General features: G+C 38.1%; 1 protein-coding gene across 3 annotated transcripts in view; it reads left to right on the top strand.

The window, feature by feature from the left end:
- Positions 1-14,715, top strand: part of LRRC69 (leucine rich repeat containing 69) — a 91,471-nt gene that overhangs the window by 61,925 nt on the left and 14,831 nt on the right. For all 3 annotated transcript variants that reach the window (XM_020288915.2, XM_020288912.2, XM_020288913.2), the window contains 2 exons: positions 6,404-6,508; positions 11,884-12,063. In XM_020288915.2, the coding sequence (XP_020144504.1) occupies positions 6,404-6,508; positions 11,884-12,063 (285 nt within the window). The remainder of the gene's footprint in view (positions 1-6,403; positions 6,509-11,883; positions 12,064-14,715) is intronic.

Genomic DNA, 14,715 nt, shown 5'->3' with positions numbered 1-14,715 from the left:
ATATTTCTTTTGAATAAATTCCTTTAAGTAGAATTACTCAAAGGGTAATAAGAATAACTTTCAATCTTTTAAATGACATTGCCAATGTGTTTCCAGATCGCCCTAATCTTGTTTTCACTGGAGCAGTGTGTGTTCTAATTTTTATTCTTTGCATTTTGACAGGTGAAAAGAGTATATCCCCTACATTCTTGCTTTTTGTTACTCTCCTTCAGCTGCTGTGTGTCCTGAGTAATTTTCTTTGGCTAAGGTACATATCTCATGCACATATGAGAAAGTCTTCATGATGCTTTTGCACGTTAATGAAAACCTCTGCTTATTGAGTCTTTGGATCATAAGTGCTTCCCCTCTCAAACTGCTGACGATCTTATTGCATTTTATTCTGACTTATAATGGTGTGGACAGAGCTGAGACCAAACTGTTCCAAGAACAGGGAAATGCAAAGGCCCCACGGTGGAGAACGCTTGGGAAGAAAGCCAATGTTACCAGGGTGGAGAGAGAGAGAGAGATGGAGAAAGTGAGAGAGCAAGCACTAGCGATGAGGCCACAGAGATTGTACAGGGAAGAAATCATAACAGAGTCCCGTACACCAGGGTGAGGAAAACACGATTCATTCTGAGTCTAACAGAGTCCTGTAAACCAGGGTGAGGAATGAGCAATTTTGAGTCAGATGAGAAACCCCTTGATGGTTCTGAGCAGGGGCCAATGTGATCTGATTTATGTTGTAAAGGGATCCCATGGGTGGAGGAGCACACACTGGGCAGAGTAGAAACAGAGGTTCTTTCAGGCTGTGGGCTCTCAGGTAGTTCAAGGGCAGAAGTGGGGTTTAAAGCACACATGGGGTGAGGACTGTGAGGTGACACAAATAAGTGCTTCCAGATCAGTTCTTTCTGCACTGCTTAAATGGAGAGGCCTGAAGGTATTAAAGACAGGGAAGGGCCTGGGCTTGGGCGTCGGACTTCAGCTGCTTTTCTCTGGCCAGAAAGTGGAAGGTCTCAGAGTGTGTGAGTGTGAGTGTGTTTATAGGCTGGCTTATCTTCCTCCTTCCCGGCTTGGCTCCTAGCCTCCTCTCTTCAAGTTCCTCTGAGGAGCTTCTTTTGTCACAATTATCCAGCAGATCCTGAAGGATTATGACCCTAAGTCACTTTCTGCCTATTTTTCCTCCCACTCATGCAGGCCGGGAGAGGGGGTTCCCAGGATAGATTTTTTGGCTTTCTTCTATGCAGATGATATCATCTGCCTAATCATTACACAATTCTGATTAGATATCAAGTTCATCTTACAGTTTCTTGAATTTCCCATTGGTCACAAACATTATTCATACCCTTTTTCAGAATTGTTGATTGAATCTATTTTTTGGATGCTATAGCCCCCACATTTAAATCTTATCCTCCTCGAAACTCAACCTTAAGCCTATTCAGAAATCCCACTTCCCACTAAAGGGGTAACTGTGAGCTTTGAGACAGCCTGCAGCGTGCAGGGTAATTTGCCATAGCCAGCTTATTGGTTCTGTTTTTAATTCCATCTGAAATCTCAGCCTCCTTTCTCTCTGTTTACATTAAAACTGCTCTTGCTAAAACTGGCCTCCTCCATTACTTTAGGCTGGTCTGAGGCGACAGAAGGACTTGCTGAATTTGTATTATTGTTCCTGAGGCCTGGGGCTTTGTGGGAACAGTTATAAGAATTTACCAAGTCTGGAGATGAAGGCCTTTGAAAATCTTGGGTGCCTGGGGTAGCTGGATGTGCTTAGGGTTTCTGAGAAGATGTTCATTTATTTATTGAACATCAGCTATGCATTCGATACTGAATTTTTGAGCTTGCTTTATTTAGTCTCTTAAGACATAGTTCCTAAAGAGACTAAAGTCTGATAGATGAAGGTAGAGTTTTCAACAATGATTATCTCAGAGTATTTATAGGGGGTATGATGCATTTATACATGGGGCCCAAGGAGGAGACAAGGAAACATTTGACAGAGGCTGGAGAAGCTTAGAGGCAGGATATTTTAGTCTGGAAGAGATGATCTGGGTGTGGGGAGAGTAAAAAAGTATAGCATGGATAATAAATGTGAGATAAATCACAGGCCTGTTGTGAGATCTCTAAGTACCTCTGTATGGTTGGCTTAGAAGGATGAAGATGGGGCTTACCAGGCTATACTGTTGTACCATGTTTCCCCCAAAATAAGACAGGGTCTTATATTTATTTTTCCTCAAGAAGACACCCTAGGGCTTATTTTCAGGGAATGTATATTTTTTTTAAGTACGGTACAATAATTTACATTTATTCAAATATAGTTAAGTCGTCTTCTTCTGGAACATCATCATAACTTTCCAAACCCCCAATTCCATCCTGAGTTTCTTGCAACTCTATTTCCTTTAGAACCATTGGCCCCAATCTCTCATGTCGAGCAATAGAGCTCTCATGGGGCAAATGAGAAGGGCTGCTCATCTTCTTTACCGAGACCAAATGCATGGGTTGTGCAGATACGCTGTGTAGCCACGCCCATCACTAGGTCTTAACTTTCCGGGCAGGGCTTATATTGTTCAAATGCTTAGAAATCCTGCTAGGGCCTATTTTATGGGTAGGTCTTCTTTTCGGGGAAACACGGTAGAGTAGGCCAAGGAGAACTGAGTAGGACACATGAGGGCTTTTGAATTTATCCTTATGGACAAAAGGGAGCCTTGAAAAGTTTTAAGCAAGGCTGTAGTATGACCAGACTTTCATTTTAAAAGACCATTTCATTAGGAAAACTTTGCACTGAGACCAATTACGGTGTTATTGCAATGGTTCACATAAGACAAAGCCCTCATCAAGGCTGAGGAACAAGGAGTAGGAGAAGATTGTGAGGGGTGGTGAGGAGGTGAATGGGATGCGGGGATGGAAAGAGAAGATTGATTCTGAAAGTTTTAAGAAGATAGAATTGACAGCACGTGGTGAGAAATTTGATGTGAGTGATTAGAAAAAGGAAAAGGCAAAATGTGGGGGAAACGTGAGTTCAGGCTTGCAGTGTTCAAATTTTCAGGTGTTTGTGGGAATTCAAGCTGGAGATTTCCGGTAGACAGCCAAACATTTGCAACTGTTTTTCAGGAAAGTAGTTGATACAAAAACTTAGCCTCAAAGTTTTCTGTTTGAATCCTTGATTTTAATGAGCTTCTCCAGTCTTCATTTCAGCAAACACAAGCACAGTCACGTCTAGACTTTGGCATCACCTTCCCCTGTTCTAAATTTGAAGAATTAAAGTCCAGTGTGGCAATATGCACATTGGTTCATCCTATGTTCAGCTCTCTTCTTGCTTTATATCCACATCTTTTCATTTCGGCCATTGAGACTTCATGTCCCTCTACTTCTCCTTTTACTCCGAGTCCCTTAGAGCTGTATATTGTTATTTCTTTCTCTATCCATACTAAATCATAAAGGATGAGTTATGGCCTTTAATTTGTAGTGCATGAAATATGCTAATTTGCTTATTTTATGACATACTCATTCTGCAAATTCTTTTTTTTTTTTTAATATTCTTTTTTGTTTGTTTTTACTTCTTTTTATTTTATTTTTTTTTTAACTTTTTCCTCCAGGGCATTTTCAGGAATAGATGCAAATTCTTAATGTTGGATCTGGGGTGCTGAATCCTAAAGGGAAGCACATACTTACGCAGACAGGGGCCATCACCACTAATATGTAGATGACCATGGAGCCCTCAGCACTTCTGTACAATATTTTGGTGTGTCCCTGTCCAGGTTCCTTTTCTGAAAATTGTAGGACATCCCAAACCTTTACTACTTTCTTCCTGTCTCCATCCACATTGACATCTTGCCTCAGACCTCACCTAGTATATAGTCTTCCTCTCTGTTTCAAAGACAAAATTGAAGGGATCATGTCTGACTCCTTCAACCATCCAACACTGCACCTTCAAAGTTATCCATGGGTACACTTGCACTTCCTTCCCTCTGGCCACAAAGGAGAAGATAATTAAAAGACATTAATATCCAGAGATCATTCTGTTCTTCACCTGATCATTTCTCTTTTAGTTATTCCTTCTTTCTCCTCTCCCTAAATTTCTCTATATTGGCACACACCATCTCATACTCAAGCCTTTTTTGTTAAATAAATAAAAACCTTCCTTTGAACCTTCATCTCCCTCCAGCTGCCAATCTCCTTTCCAGATCCAATGGGTTCGGTGACATTTTATGCTCTTGTGCCTCTAAACCAGGCCACTCAACTTCAGCACTATTGACATTTTGGGCCTGATAATCCCTCGCCGTGGGGGCTGTCCTGTGTACTGTAGGATGCTCAGCAGCATCCCTGGCCTTCACCAACTTGGTGCCAGCAGCACTCTCCCCATCGTTTTGTTGTGACAACAAAAATGCCTGCAAAATGGCCCCAATTGAGATTAAACTCATAACACTAGTTGTTTCAATAGGGATGTGCGAAGACTCTGAGAAGCCCTATCAGCATTTTGTTATCAGGGGAGAATGTAGCTGATTTTACTGCTGGAGTGACTATAATGGCAAAGAATGTTATTTTCTCAAGAAGCCAGGCTGACAGGAAACTAAATAGTGTATGTAGAAAGAGGGGATGAAAGATGTCACACTGCAACTTACTGAGAGGGGACATCAATAGATTGTGTGACTTTAGCTTATTGGGACTTAACTGCTGTAAGGCATAGGCTATTATTGAATTTTCTTTCCATTCAGATAACTTCTTTCTGATAGATTATGTACAGTGAGTTGCTGTGTTTGATGGAAGAATAGTGACAGGACTTGAAGAAAGAAAAACATAACCCCAGAAGAGAAATGCATGCCCTTTGACCCATGGCCAAATTTGAAATGATATTTAGATATACCAAGGTGTTCAACTTTGCATCAGTTTTTTTTTTTTTTTTTATAAAAAGGCCTGTGAGTTTAGTTATAAATTTCCAAATGATATTCTTTAGGACAGAGAGGAAAACATGACAGTTATATAGAACAATAAGCACAAGGAATGCCCCTTTTCATTTGAGCACACCAAACACTCACTTAGGGCTGCCATTGAATTCAACTCTTTAGGTTTTCCTTTGAGATGGATAACACAGGAAACTGAATTCAGAAAATTAGAATGTCTGTTTTGAGACCAGGACTCAAGGTGACACTAGCGTGGCCTTGAGCTCTATATTTTATTTTAAAATCTTGTCTATGTTGTACAAGCTTTCCTGTAACTTTTGAGACTTAATGACATGATGCCCCAGAAAGATGTTTTAAAGCAATTATGTTTAATTTGGTGAGTGCTTTATATGTTTCAAATCCTGAGCTGAAATCACAGCAATACCCCTAATTCTCCCATAAATATTGTGAGATGCAGTGGTGTGAAGCCAGCTCATCCTGGCTCAGGTGAGCTGATTTTGCATGTCTCTTTGCAACTCTGTGTTCAGTGACTTAAATCAGCTATTGTAGGAGCATTTTACACCATGCAGTCAACACACACCACAAATCAGGGCTTTTTAATTTTTTCTTTCCGGGGAACTGGTTTACCAGCATTTCACGGAAGATAGGTCTTATTGTTTTCATTTTATAACTGAAATTTAGGCTCAGAAAAGTAACTCCCTAAATTAGTTTAACTTTAGAAGCCACATGGGTTCTTGGGAGGCAAGGGATGGTATTAACATAAGGAAATCTCTTACTTTTCTACCAAAGTGGTATACTCCAGTTGGTTTTAGATTTTCTACGTAGAAGATTAAATATCCTTATGAAGCATACATTTTCCTTCTGTCTTTATTTTCACTATGTACAACAGGTTATAATGAGAACATTCTAATGTTCCAATATTTCTTTTACCTTCCTCATTGAACATATATGGATCATAAGATAGTCTTTGAGATCTGGAGTTTGGTATATTTTAGAATGTTATTTTTCATTATGCTTGGTTTTCTAACAAATATAACATTTGCAAATGTTATATTTGCATATAAATATTTGTTTCTAGCAACTAAAGTCAAAATACCAAGGGCTGGGCATGTTGGCTCATGCCTGTAATCCTGTAATCCTAGCCCCTTGGGAAGTTGAGGGGGGAGGATTGCTTGAAGCCAGGAGTTCAAGACTCGTCTGAGCAACATAAGGAGACCCTATTTCTACAAAAACTACAAAATTTAGCCTGGTATGGTGGCATGTGCCTGTAGTCCCCGCTACTGGGGAGGCTGAGGCAGGGGGATCAGTTGAGCCCATGAGTTTGAGGTTGCTGTGAGCTAGGCTGATGCCATTGTGCTCTAGCCTACACAGAAGCACAACAGAGTGAGACCTTGTCTCGAAGAAAAAAAAATGCTAATGTGAATTACAAACCCTAAATAAAGTTATTTTAATCTTATTTTATTGAAGATGTAGCTTCAGAGGTAAAGTTTGTTATTTTGTTGTGCCATAACATTTTTATTTTGTTTTAAAAGTTTCAGAATCTGAAGCTGAGGGAATTCTACTGTGAGGGAAACCCACTGTTCCTAAAGCAGCCAATTTTCGCTGCACTCAAGGAGGACGATGTCTGGAGCCTACAGGTGAAGCCTTACTTCATTCACACAAGTCTTCACACCAAAGCCATGATTTAAGTTTTAAAGAGTTTTCAGTTAAAACATTCTCGCCAAGCCAGCCAATGATTAACGTAACCCTAGTGCGTTGGCAATGCAGATCCTACACGTAATCTTCTCCGCTTGCTTACAGAATCTAGTGTGTAACCCTCTCTGATGTCCAGAGTGACTTAATTCAGAGAAATGGAAATATTTTGCTGGATGAAAAGAAAAGAGAGAAATTCATTTTGACTTTAGCCTTCGAGTATTTTTTCAATGTTGTCTCACTACGTATGTGGTTTATTCTTAGTGAGGTTTTTGCCTTTCCCATCCTCTTTCTGTTTGTCACCATCCCTACTGGATAAGGGAATATAATCCAGAAAGCATGTTTACTTCAGTAAAACCAGTTGATGGCATCAAAAGAAGGAACAGGAAAGCACATGAGAGGGCTCTTTTGGTAATAAACAAGCCAAAGTTGCAGATCTTTCCACATTGGACTGCGATTTTGCATCATGAATTTGGAGTTCCCAGATCCACTTGGGTGTGTAGCTGAATGTGCAGGATCGTTATAAGACTTTTAGGAATTGCATAGGATTCAACTTTCCTGGCTGCAGGAAACAGCCAACCTTGTTTTCAAAAATTTTTTTTTCTTATTGCATAAGTCATACATGTTTACTACATACAGAAAACTAGAAAACACAGATGAGCAAAGAAGGAAATAAAAACTTGTAATATGCTGATTTTTAAACAGTTGCATACTACAAAATTAATATGAGCTCATTTAGAGAAATTAGAAAAAAATAAGTCATTAGAAGTTGATAAAAATATTAAGAATTCAGTATGCAGAGATATAACCATTCTTCTCTCTGGCATTTATTCTTTTAAAACTTTCTATGTATCCAGAATATATACATTTTTTTATTAAAGATGAGTTCAAAAGCTACATACTAAAGACTTGTTTTTTTTCACTCAAAGTATTGTGAATATCTTTTCAACCAGTTAAAAAAAATCCCCAAACTCAGACTGTGATATCTTTTTTTGATGAATGCATGGCAATTTGTTATATGATGACATCATAATATTTTTAACTAATTCCCCATAATAGTTTTAAATATTGGATGTTTAGATTATTAATAACTTTCTAGATTTTTGGCCTTTATAAACAAAGCTACAATGACCACTCTCATGGTGAATTTCTAGCTCATGTCCATAGTATCCCTAGGAAAGAACTGGTAGCTTTTAAAGTTTGATTAGTTCTTTTCAAACTTATTCCCTTTCAGAGACTATTTCCACAAATAGCATTCTTTTCTACTCTTGTGTAAAAATATTTTTCATTTGAAATGTAATTGTAAGCCTGGCAGTGGCTCAGGCCTATAATCCTAGCACTCTGGGAGGCCAAGGCAGGCGGATGGCTCAAGGTCAGGAGTTCAAAACCAGCCTGAGGAAGAGCGAGACCCCATCTCTACTATAAATAGAAAGAAACTAATTGGCCAACTAGTATATATAGAAAAAATTAGCCAGGCATGGTGGCACATGCCTGTAGTCCCAGCTACTCGGGAGGCTGAGGCAGTAGGATTGCTTGAGCCCAGGAGTTTGAGGTTGCTGTGAGCTGGGCTGACGTCATGGCACTCTAGCCCAGGCAACAGAGTGAGACTCTGTCTCAAAAACAATAAATAAATAAATAAATAAATAAATAAATAAATAAATAAATAAATGTAATTGTAAACAATATTTAAAACTGTAGTATTTAATTTTTAAAACTCCTTTATAAACTATTTTTTTCTTCTTGCATCAAGCATTTCAGAATAATAATAATAGTAGTAGCTTACACTTATTTTAAATTTCCTATGGGTAAGGCACTGTTCTAAGCACTTAGCAGGAATAAACTAATTTATTCCTTTGTTAATCCTGAAAAGATAGGGGCATTGTTGTTCCCTTTTTATAGATAAAAAACCTGAGATACGGAGAGGTCAGATAACTTGCCCAAGGTCACAGAGCTACTAAGTGTTGGGACAAGGTTGCCAACTGCAGCAGTTGGACTCCAGACCCCCTGCTGCAATATTGGCTTAGATGGGGGGGGGGGCAGAAAAGTGAAGGAAACTGAGACAGCGTAGTTAGTTGTGGTCTGGAAGAAGTCCTGGTTCCTGGAGGAGGCTGAGTGAGCAATTAACATGCTGTGGTAGCAGTCTGACAGAGAGCCCTCAAGGGCAAGAATGTTGCCCTGTGGCTAGAACCAAGATTCAAAATGAGAGAGCAGTATTTCTGTCTTCTAATTTTCAAAATTGTAAGGTCCAGGAGCACAAGAGTTAATTTTTAAAATATATTTAGTAGAAATACCTATTTTTGCTTGCAGTATATAAATTATTTGAGCATTTTTGAACTTACCTGTAAAAATTTTTCTTAGGTGACAGATTGATTATACTTTTTATATTTGTACTTAAAGGCATTTGTACTGGGCATTTGGTCAATGTTACTGATTAAACTCCTTTGGGTGTCAAAGAATTATAGGGCTTTGATACAGGCTATGCCTTGGTAAAGATTTTTTTTTTCTTTTTTTTTTAATTTTATAAAATTTTCTTTCCTTTTTATTTTAAAAACATCTTGTAATTTTTCTTTTCAAATACATGATTACTAGGGACTTGGTAAAGATTTTTACAAACTGCTTCACCTCAGAGATTTATGAACTAAAATTTAATGCTAATGACCAGATTATATAAATTATTAACCACAATATACTGCATTATTATGATACATGCCAGTTTAAGTGTTTTACCATTGTTATCTAATTTAATTCTCCAAACTCTATGGGTTAGTGTTGGGAAAAATCTCTATTTTAGATGAGATATCCAAGATCAGAGAAGTTAAGGACTTGTCCAAATAGGATCACATAGATAATATGGCATACAGACAGGATTTGCACCTATGTATCTACTAACAGTTGACTCTGCTCAGAATATTTGCTCTTGATGCAGTATTTTAGTGCCTGTCATACACACAGTAAGGATTGATTATATCATAGTTCCAAAGTTTATTGTTCCTTCTAAGTATTCATTCTTTTTATACTTTATAATTTTTATACTTATAAAACTATTTAATAATATTTATTTAATAGTATTTAATAATAAAATAAAAATCACACATAAGGAAAAGTAAAAGAATACACATGCAACCTCATTTCAATTTATGATGGATTTGAATGTATATAGTTAGCTTACAGATATTCTCACGAAATAACATGTATAGTATTCAAAAGGAACAATTTAGCCACAAAAGATTTCTTGACTTTTAAATAACACTAGAATCAGACTATCATTAAATTGTCTATTCTCAAAAACCACACTGAATGTATCTCTAAGAGGTGTCCTAAAAAATACTCTTGGTCATGCCAACAGTATCTTATTTTATATACCCTCACATTTCCAAGTAATAGCTTTATATTTTAATGGTATATGTTATTCTTCCAAAGTAACCCATTGGCAGCGAGTAGGAGAAGAATATAAATTAATGGGTGATGTAAGAGTTGTCAAGTGATAGACTGAGTGCAGCAAACATGCCTGGGTCCAGAAATCATAAATGGAAAAAGTGATCTGGATGGACCTATCCACAGGTCCCATGTACTGCAGTAAATTCTTCTACCATCTCCTATTTTGGGGAGAGAATCCTTCTCTATAAGTTTTCTGCAGCTCTGTGGTGAGACCTAGTCACTGAGTTCGTGTAGGTGAAAGCCCACCTGTATGATAAGTATATCACTCAGAATCACACGCTATGCTCTGCTTAAGTAGTTGGAGAGAGGGTGACAGAGAGGGTGACTCTGATTTAGGAGTCCCCGTAATGTTAGTGTGAAAGCAGGACCTCAGTCTTGTAACTAGCCAGAAGAAGGCGCTTAAGTGGGTAGGAAGTCATGCAGTTTAGGAACCTAGCCAGCCAGGGCTGTTTGCTGTATCAAGGCAGCTTTGCTTGGTGCTTGTTTTAACTGGGAGGGACAGGGGAACAGGAAACAGGGACAGAGCATTTTATAGAATTCTGTTGTTATTTTTAAAATTGTTCAAGATTTGAACTGGGGTCAATAAGTGAAAGAGTATGTATGGATGGATGTATTTCTAGAGATTCCTATCAGAGCCTGATGTGGACTATTTTAATACTATGGGGAAATCTTTCACTTGGGTCAGAAAAAAAAAGTCCCAAATAAACCATCCCCAAACACTATTAAAATTTCAAGCAGTGTTTGTGTAACAAACAGGACTGTTTATACAGGACTTCCATGCTACTGGCATAAACAATGGAGAACATTTAGTGGGCTTTGGCAAATGTTTATTTGTTTTCTTTGCTTGGTCAAATGAAGATTTAATTCTATGTATTATATAATATATTTTTATTTGGGGATGATGATGTCGCTGATGGCCTAGTGAAAGGTAACTTCCATTTCTTCACCATCTCTTTGGAGGGGATGGGTAAATTCATACCTAGTGGGTACAACGCAGACTATCTGGGGGACAGGTACACTTATAACTTTGACTGTAATGGTACAAAAGCAATTTATGTAACCAAAATGTTTGTACCCCTGTAATATCCCAAAATTTTTTAAAAAGCACCATAAAAATATAATATTATTATTGCACAAAGTCAGTTTTCTGATCACGTCTATGTGCATAGGTTTAGCACAGACTGAATTCAGAGATTTAGTTCATAGAAATCATTGCTCTTTACCAAGATGACGCTATGCAGGTGCTCAGTGCTGCAAGTGATTTAGACTATTGCCTCTCAACCTTTAATGTGCATACTGATTACCTGAGGACCGTGTTAGAGTGCAGATTTTGACTCAGTAGGTCTGGAGTGTGTCTGAGAGTCTGCATTTCTAATCAGCTCCCAGGTGATGCAGTCTGTGCACCACAGTTTAAGTAGAGGATTTAGACCTTGGTGAATATGACAGAATCAATTTTTGAATCCAGTCTCAAAGTTTGTATTGTCTTTGCTTATTGTAATGAGAGGTACCAAATTTGGACCCAAACTATATCTAACTTTATAAAATATGGACTGTAAATTTATTATGACTTGGATTGTTATATGTAAGAGACATAGAAATATTACAGTGCATACAACTTACTGTTCTTCCATTAATGAAAACCAAACTTATGTGCAGTGACAGTCATTTATAACGTAATTCATTAACTATACTACAGAGTCTTAATTTAACAATATCTGAGGAATAAACCAAATATTTGATCTACTGAAATGGCAATCAATGTAATATAAGATAGTTATTTGGAAAATAACATGACTTGGTCAGAAAGTGACTGCTACAAAAAAAAAAAAAGAAAGAAAGAAAAAAATAACCTGAGGAACCATATTCTTCTTTTTCAATTTAGGAAATAACATTACGATTTATAATGAATGAGCTAGCAGAACAGAATCCTCTCCTAATGCATGCCTTAGAATGGTACCCAGAGGTCAAGAACAAAATCGCTCAGGAAAAATCATGTGCTGTGTGTGGGAAGCCCTTTATAACCCCATGGCTGGAATGTGTTCGGTTTGTTCGTCCACCAAAGGTAAATGGTGCTGCCGTTTGAATAACACCTACTTCTGTCTTTTGTCCTTATTTAAATCAGCCAATACTAGCTACATTTGTACTGAAGAATTGACTTCTATGATAGCATGTTAATTTTGGATAGACAAATTTGGATATGTCTGCAATGATCATAACTCATTCCACTTTCATTTATAGACTCCCTCATTTATCACAATATATACATTGTAGCAAAATTTCATGACAGTTGAAAATTTTTAATCAGCAATTCCCTTTTGTTTATCAACCTTAATAATAAAACTAGAACTATGTTCTCCTTGGGAGAAGAACTGTTCAATAGTCTGTTGCGGACTTGTTGGTAGAGAAAAGGTGAATGTGCTGGTTCGTGGATGTCTTGAGAATGTTCTAGCACATTGGATATGCACCAGAGTGTGCACCCACAACATTATGTCACCCAAGAGTTGTGTACCCCGGGGCAGTTCTGGGAGCCCATAGAACACATCCTAGAACAGGAGTCAGTAAACCTCTTTTTTTCTGTAAATGGCCAGATATTAATAGTAAATATCTTAAGCTTTGTGGACAACTCGATCTTTGTCACAACTGCTTGACTCCCCTCTGTAGCATGAAAGCAGCCCTAGACAACATGTAAATAAGTGTATCTGTGTTCTAACAAAACTTTATTTGTGAATTTGAATTTCATATATTGTTCACATGTCTTGAAATATTATTTTATTTTGATTGTCTTCAACCATTTAAAAATGTGGAAACCATTCTGAGCTCTCAAGTCTGACGAAAACAGGAGGTGGGCCAAATTTGGCCTCGGGACTGTAGTTTTCCAATATCTGTTTTAAACTATCCAATATTTGCTCTTATCACCAAAATTTCCTTTCTGCTTTTGGTGAACACTTGGCCTCCCTTGAGCCAGCATTAGTACAGTGGTTGCTGAGAATGTTAAATAAATAAAAAGAGATGCAGTTCCCACCATTCTAAAGACTATCATCTGGTGAGGGAGATAAACAGGAAACAAATAAACCCAGTTATAAATGCTGATAAATATTAGGACCTATAAGAATGGTATATTAGTTTGCTAGGGCTGCTGTAACAAAGTATTAGTACTACAAACTGGGTGGCTTAAACAAGAAAAAGTGATTGTCTCACAATTCTGGAGGCTGGAAGTACAAAACCAAGGTGTCAGCAGGGCTGGTTCCGTCTGAGGGCTGTGAGGAAGACTCGCTGTTTCAGGCTTCTCTCCTGAGCCTATAGATGGCTGTCTTCTCCTTCTTTCTCTTCACATTATCTTTTTTCTATGTGCATGTGTATCCAAAGTTCTTCTTCTTATGAGGACAAAAGTCATTTCTGATTAGGGTCCAACCTAACTGACCTCATTGTAACTTGACCACCTCTGCAAAGGCCCTATTTCCAAAGGAGATCACTTTCAGAAGCACTGGGCTTAGGACTTCAACATATGAATTTTGAAGAGAACACAAAGCAACTCGTAACAGAGGAGTTCCACCAGCAACAGTAACAGGGAAGCCCTCCTTTAAATTAGGGGTAAGGGAAGTTCTCACTGAGGAAAGGATATTTTAAATGACACCTAAAGGAAAAGAAGAAGTTGGTCAGATAAAGAGGTAGGGAAGAACATTTCCAGGTAGTAGGAACAGTGTGTATTAAGCCTTTGAGATGGGAAATCATTTTCTGATTTGGAGAAATGAAAAATGGTTTGGAGTGAGTAGAATATTAAATGAATAGATGAATTGAGGCAGGCAGGTGTTAGATCACCAAGTATCGTGTAGTCCACGTTAGAAATCTGGCTTTTATTCACTGGGTGATGAGACACAATTGAAGAATTTTAAGTCAAAGAGTGACATATTCTAATTTACATTCTAAAAAGATAACTTCTGAGTAGAGAATGAATTAGAGGGGGGCAAGGAATTGAGGACATTAGGCAGGTGGCTATTTTTTCCAAACCAGGTGAGAGATGATGGGGGTGGTGGTGTTGGAAAGAAGTGGGTGGATTGGAGACAGATCTGGGAGCAAGAAGTAATGAGACTTAGACCCCCAGTTTTCTGGCCTACAGAATTGCGTGGATGCAAATTTTTTTTTTTTTTTTTTTTTACTGAAATAGGGAAGTAAAAGGAGTAAGGGAAAAGCAGATTTGTTGAGGAGAGATACAGGCTTTATTTGGGACATGGGTGAGTGTGAGATTCCTGCAAAATCACAGAGCATGAGCAACAAGAAGGCATAGACTCCTATCCAGTCTGTTAGGCATGCTGAGGAATCTAGGATTTAGTGTTAGGGGAGTGTGTATGTGTGTGTGTGTGTGTGTGTGTGTGTGTGTGTGTGTGTGTGTGTGTGTGTGTGTGTGGTGGTGGGGAGCTAGATATATGACCTTTAATATTCTTTCTCTGAAGAGATTGATTCTAAATCCTGCCTTTCTAATGATTTAGGGTGTTGTTAGACTCCAGTAGCCTTTGTGCCAATAAAGGACCTGAGTTGTGAGTCTGTTTACACCTGTCTTATTGCTAGGCACTCACTAAATTTACCAATAGAGCTTTTAAAAACAGATATCCTACCCTAGACCTACTAACTTAGACTCTGTGGGGGTAGGGCCTGGTCATCCACATTTCTATAAAGGGTCCCAGTTGATTTTTTATGTGCAGCCAGGGCTGGGAGT

This window comes from Microcebus murinus, chromosome 7, assembly GCF_040939455.1.
Source record: "Microcebus murinus isolate Inina chromosome 7, M.murinus_Inina_mat1.0, whole genome shotgun sequence".
NCBI lineage: Eukaryota > Metazoa > Chordata > Mammalia > Primates > Cheirogaleidae > Microcebus > Microcebus murinus.
Note: the sequence above shows the minus strand (reverse complement) of the source record. Positions and strands in the feature narration are given on the sequence as shown.